The sequence below is a fragment of the Hemicordylus capensis genome, chromosome 6 (genome assembly GCF_027244095.1).
Source record: "Hemicordylus capensis ecotype Gifberg chromosome 6, rHemCap1.1.pri, whole genome shotgun sequence".
NCBI classification, from domain to species: domain Eukaryota; kingdom Metazoa; phylum Chordata; class Lepidosauria; order Squamata; family Cordylidae; genus Hemicordylus; species Hemicordylus capensis.
The window spans coordinates 164,494,047-164,510,355 of NC_069662.1; the positions used below are offsets into that span (position 1 = coordinate 164,494,047).

At 41.1% G+C, this 16,309-nt stretch overlaps 1 protein-coding gene across 2 annotated transcripts in view; it reads left to right on the forward strand.

The window, feature by feature from the left end:
• NKTR (natural killer cell triggering receptor) overlaps positions 1-16,013 on the forward strand; it is a 63,445-nt gene extending 47,432 nt beyond the window's left edge. For both annotated transcript variants that reach the window (XM_053260894.1, XM_053260895.1), the window contains 7 exons: positions 497-584; positions 5,685-5,830; positions 7,148-10,012; positions 10,703-10,798; positions 11,462-11,521; positions 12,351-12,458; positions 14,607-16,013. In XM_053260894.1, coding sequence (XP_053116869.1) covers positions 497-584; positions 5,685-5,830; positions 7,148-10,012; positions 10,703-10,798; positions 11,462-11,521; positions 12,351-12,458; positions 14,607-14,685 — 3,442 coding nt within the window. In that variant the 3' untranslated portion in view covers positions 14,686-16,013. The remainder of the gene's footprint in view (positions 1-496; positions 585-5,684; positions 5,831-7,147; positions 10,013-10,702; positions 10,799-11,461; positions 11,522-12,350; positions 12,459-14,606) is intronic.
• The last annotated feature ends 296 nt before the right edge of the window (positions 16,014-16,309 follow it).

Consider the following 16,309-nt stretch of genomic DNA (forward strand, 5'->3'; position numbering starts at 1 on the left):
GACTCTGAACATTCCAAGCATAATTTTGGACTCCAGAATGGTAGTGCTGGCCACGCAAATGGCTGCCATGTGTGCAGAGGCTAGAAGAGCACCATTTTGGAGTCCAAACTGGGACTTGGTTTTTGAGTGTTTTGAGCCGGAACGTGGCCGTTCTGTTATGAGCTCAGTAAAGGCAATTTATTTGAAGAGCGTTCCATTCTAAACTTGCAACACTCAAAAGTGTCTGGTTCTGAGTCAAGAACTTCTGACCGCAAAGCATTCTGCACATCCCAAAAAGGGAATGTGTTTTGGAACATTTAGAAGGTTCCTAAACACTGGTTTGTGCCATCCATTATGTGGGCCTGGGTTAATGATCATTTGAGTAATGGTGTGAAGAGCAACTGTTGCGTCACTTGCTCAGTTTCGTCCATATTAGCATCTTGACTAGAAGAAACACATCCATATTTACACTCGTGCCTTTGTCCTTATACCTGCATTGTTGTTCTTAATATTTAAGGAAGCCTCTTGATGTAGCACCGGTTTTGACTGACCAGAAGCCCTCGGTTTCTAAATCTGGAAGGAAGATCAGAGGGAGAGGCACAATAGTATGTGTTGATTCCCCCCCCGCTCAGGCATTTTGTAACTTACATGAAGGTCTTGTTCTATGAAACCAAGACTGAAAACTTCCTGCTTGTTTGGACTATTGAATATTTATCCGAAAAGGCATGGAGTCAGTGTGATGTAGTGGTTAGAGTGCTGGACTAGGACCGGGGAGACCTGAGTTCAAATCTCCATTCAGCCATAAAACTAGCTGGGTGACCCTGGGCCAGTCACTTCTCTCTCAGCCTAACCTACTTCACAGGGTTGTTGTGAGAAGAAACCCAAGTATGTAGTACACCACTCTGGGCTCCTTGGAGGAAGAGCAGGATATAAATGTAATAAATAAATAAATAGATTTCCATCTTGTCCTTGGGTAATGTGGGAGAGTAAAAAAAAAATTTAAAAATTGGACAGAGATCATATGTGCTTGTAACAAGTTTTAGGATTTTTTAATTTGTTTGTTTTGTTTTGGAACAACTCCAGAGAAGGTAAGGGAATGCTCACTGTCTGTAAATTTTCTTTTTGGGTAGAGAGAGTGCATCATTAGAAGTAACTGGAAATTGGTGGGTGGAAAGGAGCTCTGTAGGTTGAAATGCTTTGGTCTCTGTGATGGCTCTGATCACAAAAGAAACACTAATGTGAGTTGTGCACAAGACTTGGTCTGAGCACTAATAGAGCCCCTGGTGGCGCAGGGGTAAAACTGCCGCCCTGTAACCAGAAGGTTACAAGTTTGATCCTGACCAGGGGCTCAAGGTTGACTCAGCCTTCCATCCTTCCGAGGTCGGTAAAATAAGTACCCAGAATGTTGGGGGCAATATGCTAAATCATTGTAAACCGCTTAGAGAGCTCCGGCTATAAAGCGGTATATAAATGTAAGTGCTATTGCTATTGCTATTGCTATTGCTAATAGATCTTTGAGGTGATCCATCTTCCCTCACAACCTGAGTTCTGTGCCTGTGCAGTAGCCCGCCTCAGAAGAATTCCAAGCTCTTGAGGTGCTTTTCGGCTCTGCAAAATTGCACGAGATTTTAACGACTATTAATTTTGGCAGGAGAGCACCATTCTCCTCAGTTCCTTCTTGAACGCTGTGCTGCTTGCATTGGGAATGATTTGCTATGCTCGTTCCTCAGCTTTTTTTCTTCTGGTTTTTTCGACTTGACTTTGGACTGTTCGTTCTTCTGCTAACCTTTTGGCTTGTTCCTCTGGTGATTTTCGACTTGACTCAAACTGTTTTCAGTCTTATTCTTCTGCCTGTTCCTCTAGGCTCAGCATCTTGGTGGTCTCCTCAGCTTCGAACTCGATCTTTTTGTTGCAGTTTTCCTATCTGTTTTTTCTGTCTGTTTTGTTTGTTTTGCTTTTTCCCTTTGTCTCGCCCCTATTGCTCAAATGGACACTTGAAACACTTTTTTAAAGTGTACCTCCTGCAGGTGTACTTGACCCACGTCTGATAAACATGACAGCTGTTTGATTTGTTTGGGCAAAGGTGAGGCCTGTAAAAACTGTCTGGCCTTTTCTCACGAAACTAAAAAGAGCTGAGAATTTCATCTTCAGTCTGCTCTTTAAAAGACCACACTTCGACTGCCAATGCTGAACTACCCGGGATCAATGACGTCCATGTCAGCTGACCTGCACTCATCAGGATAGAGCGCGTCATCATCTTCTGTGGGTCTCCCTTTGGGCACTAGGCCATCATCTGCTCAGATGTCTTCTTTGTCGTCTTCCGCCCCAAGGCGGCTCCTCACAAGGACCATGGGGATTCTGCTTTCAAGAAGCCAGTGGTGGTTGATGCCAATGTTCAACATCTAGTTCTCTCATCAAACCTCCTTTCGAACCTCTCCTCTCCGCTCATCTCAAGTCCTTATCCTTAAGTTGCATTTCTTGTCACTATAACTTCAGCATTCCATGTCAGTGAGCAACAGCAATTTGCGCTGACTCTCTGTACACCAAGTTCTGTGCAGACAAGGTCGTTGTTTGGATGGATCCTTCTTTTACTCCTAAGGTTATCTCTGATTTTCATCTCAATCAAGATATCATATTGCTTGCCTTCTTCCAGAATCCTTCCTCCTTACTGGAGAAGTGGATGCATTCTCTCAGTGTTCAATAGGCCCTGTTCTACAACCTTAACCGTACTAAGCCCTGTAGATCCAAGATATTCTTTATTTCATACAAAGGGGAAAACAAGGGGTGCCCTGTTTCTCACCAAAGACTTTCCCATTGGCTTGTCGAACTCATTTTCATGTGTTACCACCAACAAAGGATTCAGCCCCCTTCAAAGATCAGGGTTCATCAGGGTTCATCACTCAGGCCTTGGCCATATCCCCTGCTAACTGAGCAAAGAGGCACCTTTTAAAAGTAGTAATTCTCTTTATTGAGCAAGGGGAGAGCAACTGGCTGTATCCAGCCCCAGCACAGCATCCCTCCAGTGGCTGTTGCTATGCATCTTATGTTTCTTTTTAGCTTGTGCGCTCTTTGAGGATAGGGATTCATCTTTATTTATTTTTATTTCTCTGTGTGGACTGCTTTAAGTATTTTCGTTGAAAAGCAGTTTATAAAATATCCATTGTTGTCCAGGATCAGTATGTAAGGCATCTGCAAGGCAGCCACATGGTCTTCAGACTTGCCTTTTGTAAAGCACTACACTGTGGACATCTGCTTAGCAGCAGAAGCCAACTTTGGTCAGGCGGTCCTCAAGAAAGTACAGGTTGAGTATCTCTTATCCAGACATCCGGAATGCTCCAATATCCAGACACCACACCGAAACAAAAAACAAAACATCTCAGCTCACTCGCTCGCACATTCCCAACTTTTCTGCTTTTAAACATGCAGTCAAAACTTACTTATTTCAGAAGGCTGTTAGTGACAGGGGTTTTGTCTGTAATTCTCTCTAGTTGCGGCTCTGTTTTTATTGTGAAGTTTTTAAATGTTTTTTATATTCTCGCTTTGGTGCTAGAGGGGAAAGGGAAAGCCCCCCCCCCCCCCCCCGTTCAGTTTGGCGTCTGCTCTGTTGGCGTCTGTTTTGGCACTCTGGATCCCATGCCCAAGATATCTCATTATGCAAATATTCCAAAATCTGGAAAAATCCAGAACACTTCTGGCCCTAAGTGGTCCGGATAAGGGATACTCAACCTGTAATCTTAACAGAATCCTGGCTCCCACTTCCATCTTGGTAAGCTAGCTAATCACCCAGGTTGTGAGGGGAGATGGATCACCTCAAAGATAAACAGGTTGCTTACCTGTAACAGGTGATCTCTCTGGTGATGCATGTTTACTCACAACCCCTGCCCAGCTTACCCCACTGTTAGGATTTCTCCAAAGCTGTACTTACTTACCTGCCTGTAACTACGGACATTCCTCTTTGCTTATTGCAACAGCTGATCAGAAACTGAGGAGAATGGCACTCTCCCGCCAAAATTAACAATCATGCACACACATGATTTGGCAGAGCTGAAGAGCGCCTCAAAGAGCTTTGAATTCTTCTGCGGTGGGCTGCAGTGCAGATGCAGAACCCAGGTTATGAGTGAACATAGATCACCAGAAAGATCACCTTAAACAGGTAGTAAGCAACCTGTTTTTCTGTAAAGGGAGTGAGATACCACCTTCTGTTAGACCAGTTGGTTAAAATACTGCAAGCAAGCTTTTCAACTGCAAGTTCTTAATCGGCCCTGGATGCTGAGAGCAAATGCAAAAGAGCAATTACATGTCTGGATCACATTTTCCTGGATGAATATGTACTACTTCTAAATGGAAGCAGGAATCTAGAGCAGGATGTTTCAAAATGGCTGAGAAACGTGGGTAGCGCAAGACCACCTGAGGCTAAGATGGGAGGACAAGTGTTCTCAGTTGTTGCCAAGAATATAATGAAAGTATGGGCTTTGTTCACTTGTGCCTTACTTTGTAAAGTAAATGGGAACAGAAAAAGAACAGAAAGGTTCTGTTGCAAAGAACAAAAAGGGCAAAACATGATTGATGGTTACATAAAGAGGAGATGAATTTAAAACCCCACTAGGCTAGAAAATTCAGTTGATGCTGTAACCTTTTGCTGATGGTGGGCTAGCAGTTCACTTGCAGCAAAGTGCCACTTCAGAGTTACGTAGGGCCTTCACTTACATATTTATTTTATTTATTTATTGTTAGATTTATATACCGCCTTTCATTAAAAACAATCACAAGGCGGTTTACAAAAATTAAAAAACATAATAAAAATGAATTAAAAGTATTTAGCTAAAAATATGAAAACAATCTGATATTAAAATGTATAATATACAAATACAGAAAACTATACATGGATAAAAACACACAGAAGCAGCAATAAAACAATCATGTAAAGGCCTGGATAAAAAGCCGAGATTTAACCAGCTTTCTAAAAACTGTGACGGAGTCTAAGGAGTGAATGGCCACTGGGAGAGCATTCCAGAGTCTGGGGGCAGCAACAGAGAAGGCACTGTCCTGATTACACAACAACCTAGCCTCCCTCATTGCCGGCACCCAGAGCAGAGCCCCCTCAGATGATCTTGTCAAGTGGGCAGAAACCCTTGGGAGCAGACAGTCCCTCAGGTATCCCAGGCCCAAACAGTTAAGGGCTTTAAAGGTCAAAACCAGCACCTTGAATTGGACCCGGCAACACACTGGTAACCAGTGCAGCTCTTTCAAAATAGGTGTGATGTGATCACACTGGGCAGCTCCAGATAGAACCCTAGCTGCCACATTTTGTACAAGCTGCAGTTTCCGGATATTCTTCAAGGGCAGCCCCATGTAGAGCTATCTGGTAGAGTTCTTCTTGGTTGCAAAAGATGCTTTACAAAGAATCTCCTAAGTTAGGTGTAATGTGTGTGAGTTTATTTTGAGCGTATATGAGATATGCAAGGTGAGATAAGTTCCCTCCCTGGCTTCTTCAAGATAGGGCTGAGAGAGATTCCTGCCTGCAACCTTGGAGAAGCCGCTGCCTGTCTGTGAAGACAATACTGAGCTAGATAGACCAATGGTCTGACTCGGTATATGGCAGCTTCCTATGTTCCTATGAGTTTGTGTGTGTGAGAGAGAGCGCGTGCATGTACCCTCATGTTACAGATTCTGTGTAATCTTATACTTGTTCTGTTTTTATTTAGCGATACCATACACCACCTCATTCTCGCTCATGTTCAGAATCTGATAATGATGGGAGCAGTGAAACGCCCCCACATTGGAAAGAAGAAATGCAAAGGTTAAGAGCCTACAGACCACCAAGTGGAGAGAAATGGAGTAAAGGGGACAAGTAAGACTTTGCTGAGAAGCTCTCTTGAGTGATTCCTGACCTGTAAAATGTGAACATTTTAGATCTGAGAGCATAGGATAAATAAAAAAGACTGCTACTTCTTATTAAGGCATTTATTGCATCTCTAATTTATAGATATTTTGTTGCATTCGATTCAGGTCTTCTAATTCTAGTACAGTACAAATGAGAGATTGGATAGACGGAAAACTTATTTGGATGCTTCGCATATAGTTTACATCCTGTTGGTCTGAGGAAGCAGGTTTTCTAGAGCACATTGAGTTATGTTTATATCAACTATAAATTATTTTGCTAAACATATTCAGAAACTCCATATGTATTAAAACATTTTTGGAGCCATACTATAAAGCAAAGCATTCATATATGTCTGCACAGATTATAAACTATTCTAAAATTTAACAGATACAGCCTCCAAAGCTATTTGAAGTCTCCCGCCCCCCCCGCCCCCCAAAGAAAATCAATTTCATGATATATTCATTTAAGAGTATCTTGCTCTTCCCCTGCTGGCTGTTTGATCACTAAAGAAGTGGGCAGGTGCACAGGGGAGGGGGGCATTCTTATTTTCTTGAAAGGCTATTTCTAACAGAGTTTTGTATGCATGGGATGGCTTTCAGAATGCTTTCCATGGGTGGAAACTCATGCAAAATCTTTTCATCTGAACAGTCAGCCATGAAAGTACTTAAGAATTTATCCTTGGAACCAGATCATAGGGTCATCTTAGCAATTACATTGGTTAACCCCATGTTTGCTTTTTAAAAAAACAAGTAATCATTCTGATAAAATGTTTGCATATCGATCGACTGGATGCAGAAATTAAGATGTCACTTTTGAGACGTGAATTGTCTTTGTAAGCTCTGTTTATGACTCATGCAGTGTGCCTTCTGTCTCCCCCTTGCTTCTCTCTCTCTCTCTCTCAACCTGGTTCAAGGAGCAACCAGTCTAGTTTCACCTGTTCTAGTGCCCACTCGCTTCCTTTTTGCTAAATAACCTGTGCCAACCTAATACTTCCAAGCGTCTTCTAGATCAGAGATTCTCAACATTGGGTCCCCAGATGTTATTGGACTTCAACTCCCATAATTCCCAACCAAAGGCCACTGGGGCAGGGGATTATGGGAGTTGAAGTCCAATAACTTCTGGAGACCCAACGTTGAGAACCCCTGTTCTAGATCACTCTAGTTGTCCCTACTTCTTCAGAACTGTGTTGTCCCTACCTCTTCAGAACTCCTGAAACCCAGTCCTTCACTTGATAACTATAAAAAATCAAGCAAGTTCACTGAGTATATTTTCTTATTTTTTCAGGTTGAGTGACCCAGGAAGGTGGGATGAAAGAAGTCGATCGCAGAGGTCTAGGTCTTGGTCACATAATGGCTATTCAGATCTAAGTAGTGCAAAATATGTTAACCACCACAAAAAACACCGGAGAGAAAAAAAGGCAAAGCATAAGAAAAAGGCCAAAAAGCAAAAACACTTCAAGAAGCAAAAACAAATTAAAAAAGAGAGAGTATCGCCTTCCACAGAAAGAGAATCTTCTCATTCAACTACAAGAAGAACAAAATCACCTTGTGATCATGAGAGGGTGTCCCGCTCCTCTTCACTGACATCAAGGGATTCCTCCTCTCAGAGGGATTGGTCTAAATCAGAGAGAGATAACCAGAGTTCATTGTCTTCATCAAGTAGAGACTCCCGGTCATACCACAGGTTCAAATCTAGGTCCAAGTCCAGATCAAGATCTTATTCCAGAAGAAGTTCTAGGTCAAGGATTGCTTTGAAGTCCTCTCTCTCTAGGAGTAGGTCAAGATCTACTTCCAATTCCAGGCATTTGAGGACAGTGTCCCATTCACCAAAAAATACTGCAGCTCGTTTAAATGAACACAAGACAGTCAAGGCTGAACCTGCAAGAACAGTCTTACCACAGAACGATAAAGTTGTGATTGCGGCTGTTGTTTCTGAAAGCATTCAAATTATACCCCTAAGTGACAGTCCTCCGCCTTCTAGATGGAAACCAGGGCAAAAGCCATGGAAGCCATCCTATGAACGAATTCAAGAAATGAAAGTGAAAACCACCCATGTAATACCTGCTCAAACTAACTATAGTTCAGTAAATGTCAAAGAGGCTAGCACATCCTCTTCATACAAAAAGCGACAGAAAAGTTCAGATAGCGATCAGAGCAGTTATTCAAAACATCGAAGTGATCGAAGTTCAGATAGTTGGCGAAGATCCAGGAGCAGGTCATCTAGAAGTAGATCCTACTCTAAGTCTTATTCAAGATCAAGAAGTCCATCCAGTTCAAGATCAAGGTCTCGATCAACCATTAGATCCCATTCAGTGACTAAATTCCCCAGTGACCAATCATGCTACAGTGGGTCATCGTCTTATTTTTCTCTAAGTGATGATGATCGACAGAAGAATAAAGTGAAATCTCAATCCAGAGAAAGAAATTTACAGTCAAAGAAAAGGCAAAGTAGTTCTGAAAGTACTCTTCCTTATGTAAAAGATGAGAGTTCTCAAAAGCACAGAGAGAGTACAAGTGAATCTTCTTTGGATTTCTCCACAGATAGCGAGCCATTGGCTAAATCGCAACCAATCCAAGAAAAGGGGCTGTTACGGCCAGAAAAAGCTAATAAGAAGCAAAATAAAAGCAGTTCTACTTGTGATGGGCATGAAGAGAAGTCAAGGTCTGAATGGAGCAGTGACCAGAGGACTCTGAAGGAGAAATCCTCTGAAACTCCAAGAAGTAGTCAGAGAGCAAGAAAGAAAACTCATTCTGACAGTAAGTGGGACTCTGAATCAAATTCAGATAAGGGTGGAAACAGAAACAGTAAATATGATTCAAGATTATCTTCTAGTAAAGAGGAAGGCGAGGCCACATCAGACTCGGATACAGATCCCAGCCTTGTCAAATGTAAGACTAAACCGGATTCTTCCTTGGGTGCACTGAAAGTAAGCAAACAGCAGTTGTCCCCTTGTGGGACAGAGAGCTCCCATTCCAATTCAGGTGTTAGAGGAAAATCAAGAAAGCAGAAGCGTGGTTCTAAAAAGAACCTCAAAAAGTCACATTCCAAAAAAGCTAAAGAGAAATCAAAGGCTAAAAAAGAGAAGAAACATAAGGCTCAAAAGCAAAAGGAAACATTTCATTGGCAGCCTCCACTGGAGTTTGGGGAGGAGGAGGAGGAGGAGGATGTTGCTGTGAAGTCAGCGGCCAAGGATGAGAGAGAGAAGAAAGTCACGAGTGAGACTAAAGATAAAAATCAAGATCAAGCTTCTGAAAATCACGAAGTGGTCAAAAACCAAATAAAGGATGAAGCAAAGCTCCATGAAGAGAACATAATATCTGATAAAACTGCTGGCAGTGCATCATCTGCTGGTACCAAAATTCGTAAAGATAATGAACCGTCAACTTCAGCCCGTACACTAAAACCAGATAAAAATATGGATGTTCCTGAAAGTGTGGCTACTGTTAAAGTAAATATTGACAGTGAGGTAGATGTTACCCAGATGGATGACATGGAGATATGTACTCCAGATCATAACTCACCAGTAAAGGTTGATGTAGACCTTGCTCCAGCAAGTCTGAAGGCGAACTTCCAGGATGCTAGTAAGAACACAGATATGCCAAATAACTCTGAAGCAGAGGGCGCAAAACAAGAAACTAATGGTAGAGAGTTGGCTGCTGTTACAGAATGCAAAAAAGAAAAACAAAGCCCTAACCCCACTGCAACAGCTACTGCTATGGAAAACAACATGAAAACTGAAATGGCTGAAAATTCTCAGAGCAGCATAGTGGATAATAAATGGAAACCGTTACAGGGCGTAGGTAATCTACAGGTGTCAACTGCAGCAGCTGCTAGTAATCCTTCAGAAGCCAAAAGTGTAGCCTTATCGTCGGAATCAAAGCCACAGGGTTTAAGGATAGAAATTAAAAGCAAAAACAAAATTCGACCAGGCTCTCTGTTTGATGAAGTTAGAAAGACAGCACGGCTCAATCGGAGGCCCAGAAACCACGAAAGTTCCAGTGAGGAGGATTCTCCCGTAAGAGAGAACAGCCAGTCGAGAAGCCACAGCCGGTCACGAAGCAAGTCCGTCCCTAAATCCAGACACAGAACAAGATCCCTCTCCTATAGTAACTCAAGAAGTAGATCAAGGAGTTCCACTTATTCTTACAGGTGGGTAAGATTTTATTTATTATATTTGTACACCTCCCCAAACTTCCATCTGTGGGTGGTTTCAAGCAAAAAGTAAAGCAATTTAAAACAAGAAGTCTGATTCTAAAAGCTTGGGTTAATAAATGTGTTTAAAGACTTTTTAAAAGTTGTAAGAAATGGGAAGACTCATATTTCAGCAGGGAGCACATTCCAGAGTCTCAGGGCAGCAACAGAGATGGCCCGTCCCTGTGTAGCAACCAGAGGAGCTGGTGGCAACTTCAGACCAACCTCTCTGGATGATCCCAATGGGCGGTGGGGCTCATAGTGAAGAAGATGGTCTCTTAAATATCCTGGGCCTCAGCTGCTTAGGGCTTTATAGGTTAGAATCAGCACCTTGTGTTTTGCCCAGAAACTTATTGGTAGCCAGTGCAGTCCTTTTAAACATAGCAGTCATATGGTCTCTTCGAGGTGACCCGAAGACCAGCCTGGCTGCTTTGCTTGCATACTTGCAGTGAGGACCAGCTATTTTGGAAAAGTATTAGCTTGACAGTGGTGTTCCACATTTTGTTCTTAATGCACGCTAGCCACTCTGTCACTAGCTAGCTGTGAGAACTCTGCTCACTTTGTTACATACCTAAAATATGATCTCCTGTGGAGGGTGTTCCTGATTCTTCTGCATAGCTTTTCAATACATGCATTTTAAATTTATAGGTCAAGGAGCTACACGCGAAGCCGGAGCAGAGGATGGTACAGCAGAGGTCGCTCAAGAAGTCGAAGTAGTTCCTATCACAGTTACAGGAGTCATAGGTAGAGCACTCTAGAGAGAAGAGAGAGAATATACTGGTGATTGGCGGGGGGGGGGCGGGGTGCTTGTATCAAAACATTACCCCTTTTAGCTGAAATCATTTTGAAGCCTTGGTTGGCTTATATCCCCAAAACCTCTGCTTGTAGGTTTAATTTTTTGTTCTATTTATATTTCCCTTTTCTGCCAAGGTTGTAAGTCGCTTACAATTAGATTCTGTACAAAGGTACAATAGTATTGTGGGTGGAAGGAACTCACTTCTGGCATTTTGTGATACAGTCAGGATTCCAGTATAAGGCCTATAGAGGAACTCACAGGTGCCTGATGGTAGATAAGGTATCTCACAGAAGTAATCTTTCCATTGATCTGCCATTTGCTGTTTGAAAAAATGGCTTTCAAATAAAACATGAGTAATTGTTGCCTGTGTGTGTGTGTACACACACCATACACATGCAGCAGCATCCAGACCAGTTAGTCATGACCAAGCATCATTAAAATCAATAAGCTAGTCATGACCAACTCTTAAGTTCTGTTAATTTTAGTGGAACTTGGTAATGACAAACTTGGCCTCGATGCTGCCCAAAGAATGTACCTTTGTAAATTTAAAAAACCAAACAAATGCAGCACAGCTCTAGAAATGATCATTTAATTCTTTTCCTGTTTAATAGTCGCACCTACAGCAGAAGCCGGTCCAGAAGCAGTTCTTATGGTCACCGTAGTCGATCCAGGTATGTTAAGATCATTTTTTAAAAATATGTGTTAAAGACATAATATATCTGTAACATGGATCATATGGCTTTGTGGCTGTTACTTGCCAGCCATTCTGGAATTACAGGCTATTTCACAAGTTCCCTGCAGTAGCAGGAGTGATGATGAGTATTGTAAAGATGATTCGGTTGAATAGGTCCTGTCTGATTTATGAGCACTCGGGTATGAAATGCCCTAGGCCAGGATTTTTCAGGATTTTTTGTGTGTCAGTATCAGTGCCTCTGGGGATGGCTGCTGCATGCAGGTGTGGGTGGCTCAGCACACAATCACTCCTTATGGAAGGGAGAAGCTTTTGGACGTGCTGATGCCGCCTCCTCTCTCTGTACACTCCTTGACTTACCTGAGCCTCTTTGAAGGTGAGCTGGGCTTCTGTACAGCTGCAACTTGCCACACTGCCCTGCCCACCCAGCCATCTCCACTTCTGGTGCGGCTGGGCCAGGAAGAGCCATGCATTATGTGGCCCCTGTGCCAGCGACAGCATTTCACGCATGGAAAATCTACCACTGTCTATAGTATGGAGGGCCACCAGTGATTGAAAAGTGCTGTTCTAGGTATAATTTATTAATCAAAATATATGTTCAGTTGAAGCAAATCAAAGTCTAGTGTCTCTTTAATGCATTACAGAGTTACTAAAACTTGTAGGTTTTTCCTCAAAAGACGACATATCTGCTAATAAACTGTATTAAAACAGTTTTGTGCATGTAGTGCTTTCAGAATCCTGAAAGTGTATTTAGGAAGAGAAAACTCAGTTAAATCAAATAATCATTTACTCATCCCCACCCTCCACAGAAGCAGGTCCTACACATATGACAGTTACTACAGCAGGAGTCGTAGCCGAAGCAGAAGCAAAAGGAGCGACAGTTATCATAGGTCTCGCAGTTATGATAGACGGTCCAGGTAGGTGACTCTGAGCAGCCAAACTTCAATAATGTTATTTGATTTACTCTGTCCAGTTGCTCCTTTCATCATCTGAGGCCCTCCACTACCCATGCTTTCAAAACAGATAATGATTCGAAGGAGGGTCTTTTTTTTTAATCTCCCCCACCCCCACCCCCACCCGGAATATTTGTATACCGCTTTTCAACATAAGTTCCCAACGCAGTTTAAATAGATAGAAATAAATGAAATGATTTCAGCTGAAGTGCCCCCATGCAGAATGTCCTTCCAAGGGAGGGTCACCTGGCACTAAATAGGACATCTTTCTGGTGCCAGGCAGGGATTTTTTTACATTTGCCTAGGTCTTCCATCATGTCTTTCAGCTTGGAGGTTCTCAAAGTTGGGTCCCCAGATGTTGTTGGACTACAGCATTGTCAGGCAAGGAAAAACCAGGGTCCACGGAATGGAAAAGGAAAAAAAATGTGCAAAACCCGTGTACAAAAAATAATCATTCAAATAATCAATGATAAATGATGAATAATGAATAACCAGCTCCCAGCACACATGAGAATAATCAAACGCATCTGTATAACACATGTAAAAATACAGTGACATAATACCAAATGGAAATACAACATACAATGGAAAAATAAGAAAACAGTGTATACAGGTATCCAGACAGAGTCCAAGATGTCTTCAGAATGAGGAAATGATGAGTACATGCAGTACAGGTGATAAATCGTCAAACCCAAAGGGAGGAAATGATGTACTCAGTGAGATGTTGTAAATGCATATAGTTCAAGTCATGAATCCTTCATTCAAAAAAAGCAAACATACTCTGTGATGACTGATAATGACTGATGATGGAAGACAAATCACACCAGGGAAAGACCACATGACAGCCACCCCGGGATAAAGAGCTGTTTCGTCAAAAGCTTCATCAGGGGCTGTTTCCCACCAGGTGAACCTTGAGGCTTTAACATGCTTGGATAAGTTCGATTGTATAGAAATGCTTTTCTACCTTTTTCCTGTACAAATGGGAAACAGCCCCTGATGAAGCTTTTGACGAAACAGCTCTTTATCTCGGGGTGGCTGTCATGTGGTCTTTCCCTGGTGTGATTTGTCTTCCATTATCAGTCATCACAGAGTATGTTTGCTTTTTTTGAATGAAGGATTCATGACTTGAACTATATGCATTTACAATATCTCACTGAGTACATCGTTTCCTCCCTTTGGGTTTGAGGACTTCTAGCACTTACATAGCACTTACATTTATATACCGTTCTATAGCTGGAAGCTCTGTAAGTGGTTTATCACCTGTATTGCATGTACTCATCATTTCCTCATTCTGAAGACATCTCGGACTCTTATCTGGATACCTGGATACACTGTTTTCTTATTTTTCCATTGTATGTTATATTTTCATTTGGTATTATGTCATTGTATTTTTACATGTGTTATACAGATGTGTTTGATTATTCTCATGTGTGCTGAGAGCTGGTTATTTATTATTTATCATTCATCATTTATCATTCATTATTAATTTTTGTCCACGGGACTACAACATTGTGGCAGGGGATGATGGGAGTTGTAGTCCAACAACATTCAGAGACCCAAGCTTAAGAACCCCTGAGCTAGCTCGTTTTAATCTGCTGGGTTTTTGTTCTATATCTTGCTGATCTGCGTTTTCATTTGTGGGGCTGGGGGTGGTGGTGATATTTTTATCTTTTTGGATTCAAGTTTGACCTTATAAGCGACCCTGACAACTTATTAATTGAAGGGTGGTCAGTCGTAGTAGTAGTAGTAGCTGTTGCTGCTGTTGTTGTTTTTAAAGAAAATGAAATTTTGATTCTGTCACTAGAGTTGGCTGTAAATGTCTTTTTTTTAAATGCTCAGATCCAAGCAAAGGAAAAAGAATCCTGAACTTGCCCCCGGATTCTGTTGAGCTTTCATCAGTCTGGGCGGGTTTAGAATATTCAGTTCTTGGATCAGCAAGTCTTTGGGGGAAAATTTATTTTATGGTATTACATAAAATACATTGAAGATTTTATTTATTTTTTGTGCTGTTCTACTTAAAAATGGAAATTGTTGCACCAGTTTATATTGGATAGAAATGTGGCATTAGAACAATGTTCATATTTATGAAATCCTTGCTTTCTATTTTTGTAGATCTTATGGCTCTGACAGTGAAAGTGACCGCAGTTATTCTAACAATCGGAGCCCCAGTGAAAGCAGCAGATACAGCTGAGAATGTGTGGCTGAAAATGTTGATTGTATTTAACAGGCTTTTTTTTTTTTACATCAATACTGTATTGAGGAGAAAAAAGATTTGTTTAAAGTGCTCCTAAGTGAAAGATGCCTAGAGGCAAGGCCTTATTTATAACTTTGAGCAGAGCTTTTCTTATGTTCTACACTTGGACAGCTATCTTCTGTTTTCTGAGGATTGTATTTGTGTGGATTCACAGGTATCTTTGTGTCTCAAGAGAGAGAACACTGCAGTATCAGAATAATCTCTTGAGATAACAGATGGTTTCTAGCCTTTTCTCAAAAACATGCTGGCAACTAAGAAACTGTGAAGAATAGTACTATTAAAAGGCTACCTTCTGTGTAGCTACTTAAAAAAGCGGATCTTAAAAACTGATATCAGTTCAGTGGAGTCTTGTATGTATATGGTATTAGTCCATACATGCCCCTAGTTGGATAACGAGCATTATTAAGGCAGACCCTTTGTCTTGATCTTTGCTCAACCCTTTTCCATTGTACCTTTCCACTGCAGAGCAATGCAGAATGAGCTTTCTCATATAATGCAGAATATAATACTTAGGTTCAGGTGTGAGACTTCTGACTCTCAACATGAATATGTTTAACCATGGGTGTATAATAAGGTTCCAAAAATGGTACTAGACAATTCCACTTTGGTCTTGTATTTTTGGTAAGAAAACAAGAATAATGTCCTTTTTGCTTCGTTTTACTTCCAAACACAAGGCAAAAAGGACATTATTCCTCCTTTTAAAATATCTGAAAAAGACTTGGACATGGTTCGTCTTAATGTCTGCTCATACTTGGTTGAAAAGAATTGGGCCATATGTTCACGGGGATCTCCTGGTGAAAGGTTGCCATCAAGTGTTGATTTTAAACAGTAGCTATATAAAACAAAGAAAATCCTGAGAGCTTGTTTTCAGTGTTCTTTACCAAAATATCTTGACAGTGACAGCAAGCTGTCTGTAAACAGTTACGAAAACTTTCATTTTCAATTCAGAAGTGCTGGACTTCTTTCAGTGCTTTGATTCAACAGACAATACATCTGTAAATCACCATTTCAGTGTGTACAAATTTTCATATTAAATAATGGCTTTTTTACAGCAGAAATAGTTCACTGATACCTGGGTTTGAGAGCAGGAGAAAATGCTGATCGTAAATGTAGTAGTGATTTTGAATTTAACTTTCTATCATTTTGAGATGCTGTACATTTGTTAGATGTTGAAAATGTTTTTTGTCAAAAAAAACCCCAAAGCTGTACATTTTAAAATGTGATCTTTTTTCCTTTGCAATTAAAAATATGAATCATTTAAAGTATTGGATATTGGTCACTAATCCTTTTTTTTTAATGCCCAGGGGAATAAAATGAAGACGGAAACATAACCCTTATTCAGACATTATTTGAATATATCTGTGTGCGAATGGCTGAATATGCACTTACTTAAAATGTGTCGAAATTAAGTGAACTACTGTGCTTGCCCTGAACTTTTATTTGTTTGTTTAACATATTTGTATGCCACCCATTACCAAAGTATCTGGGTGGTTTACAGCAATAAAACAAACCAAGAAATATTAAGTTAAAACCTATAAAAATATCAAATGAAGTGAATAAT